Consider the following 1,475-nt stretch of genomic DNA (forward strand, 5'->3'; position numbering starts at 1 on the left):
CACATGGCGCGGAGCGTGGGGGAGACGGGCGCGGCAGCACAGCCGCCGACTGCGCAGCGACAACGCCAACAGAAACAACAGGTATATGTACGGCGGGACAAGGGGCTTCGGGCGTGCCATACATCACAGTGAAACTGTGAGTTTCTGTCAATCCAATACAATCCAGTCGAGTACACCCGAGGGATTGCCCCGCACGCATTTCTCCTCTCTCTCCCCGCCACCCGTCCCACCGCCCCTCCAGTTCCAGTTCCAGTTCCAGTTCCAGTTCCAGTTCCCGGTTCCCTCCCTTAGCTAACCCTAAGCCGTTCAACCCCGTCACCAGGTCTCCGGTTCGGATCTGCCTATGGCCATCGACCTGTTGGTGGTTGAGGACCTGGTTCTCCGGTGCTCCTTCCGCGCTGATGCGGCCTCCCGCCCCCGGTGGGCGGCTGGGGGGTTTTTGAAGCTGGGACTGGACCTGGCCCAGCTGGAGGACCTGTCGCTTGTGCTGCCGGGTGTGTAGGAGAGGGAGGGAGGGATGGGGAGGGAGGGAGGGATGGGGAGGGAGGGAGGGATGGGGAGGGAGGGAGGGAAGGAGGGAGGGAGGGAAGGAGGGAGGGATGGGGAGGGAGGGAGGGAAGGAGGGAGGGATGGAAGGAGGGATGGGAGGACTTTGTGATGGCTCCGCGTGGAGTGCTTATTTCTACGTTCGTCCCAAGCATGTATGTATCTGCGTATGTATGTCCTGTCAGGCATTGAGGTCGAGAGGACGCGGCTGCTGAGGTCTGAGCTGCTGAAGAAGGTGTACGACAGGCTGCAGGTGTGTCAAAAGGCCGATCGCGCCGTTTGCATTTCCATAGGCTGGTGAAAATGGCAACATGGCTTAAACAAACAATGCAAAGACGCAAAACAACAAACTTTTACTACTATTAGAACCATTCGCGCCTGATGCGTTTTCTTTTTGGACTTTTAGATGGCCCATTGTACCCCTCGGTGGAAGTAGTGTGTCGTTTTCTTCTCTTTCGCAAAAGCGCGCGGGGGGCAGCGCAATAGGAAGTGCGTTTGCGCGTGGGGAAAACCTAGCGGCCCTGTATGTGTGTATGTGTGTGTGTGCATGTGTGTGCATGTGCGCGCACGTTCACCTGCTTCCGTTCAATTTTCGGAAGCGCGCATCTTTCCGTCGCTGATCCGGATCAGAAGCTCTTTCCGCGGCTTCAGAGCTCCACTTCGACCGGCCCTCTCTGGACTTCGCACACCCATGCATGCGGGTTCGTACGTCAACAGTCAGTGATTTGTTTTGCGTCATGATGTTACACCTGTTCAAACATGCACGTAGATAATGTGTGCACCGTACCTCCTACCTCCGTTCCCCCGTCCACACTGCCGTCCAGGAGCGAGTTTTCTCCCTGGCGCTGGCGGTACTTCGATCCGCGGGCCTTATGGGCGGTCTGTCCAAAGTGCTGGCGGTGTCGTCTGCGGGGGTGGCACAGCTGGCG

General features: G+C 58.3%; 1 protein-coding gene across 1 annotated transcript in view; it reads left to right on the forward strand.

Annotated features, from left to right (window-relative positions):
* VOLCADRAFT_105023 (uncharacterized protein) overlaps positions 1-1,475 on the forward strand; it is a gene marked incomplete at its 3' end in the record, with an annotated part of 45,611 nt that overhangs the window by 38,741 nt on the left and 5,395 nt on the right. Inside the window, exons 56-59 of the mRNA XM_002951135.1 lie at positions 242-277; positions 323-494; positions 732-799; positions 1,371-1,436. Coding sequence (XP_002951181.1) covers positions 242-277; positions 323-494; positions 732-799; positions 1,371-1,436 — 342 coding nt within the window. The remainder of the gene's footprint in view (positions 1-241; positions 278-322; positions 495-731; positions 800-1,370; positions 1,437-1,475) is intronic.

The sequence above is a fragment of the Volvox carteri genome (assembly GCF_000143455.1).
Source record: "Volvox carteri f. nagariensis unplaced genomic scaffold VOLCAscaffold_22, whole genome shotgun sequence".
NCBI lineage: Eukaryota > Viridiplantae > Chlorophyta > Chlorophyceae > Chlamydomonadales > Volvocaceae > Volvox > Volvox carteri.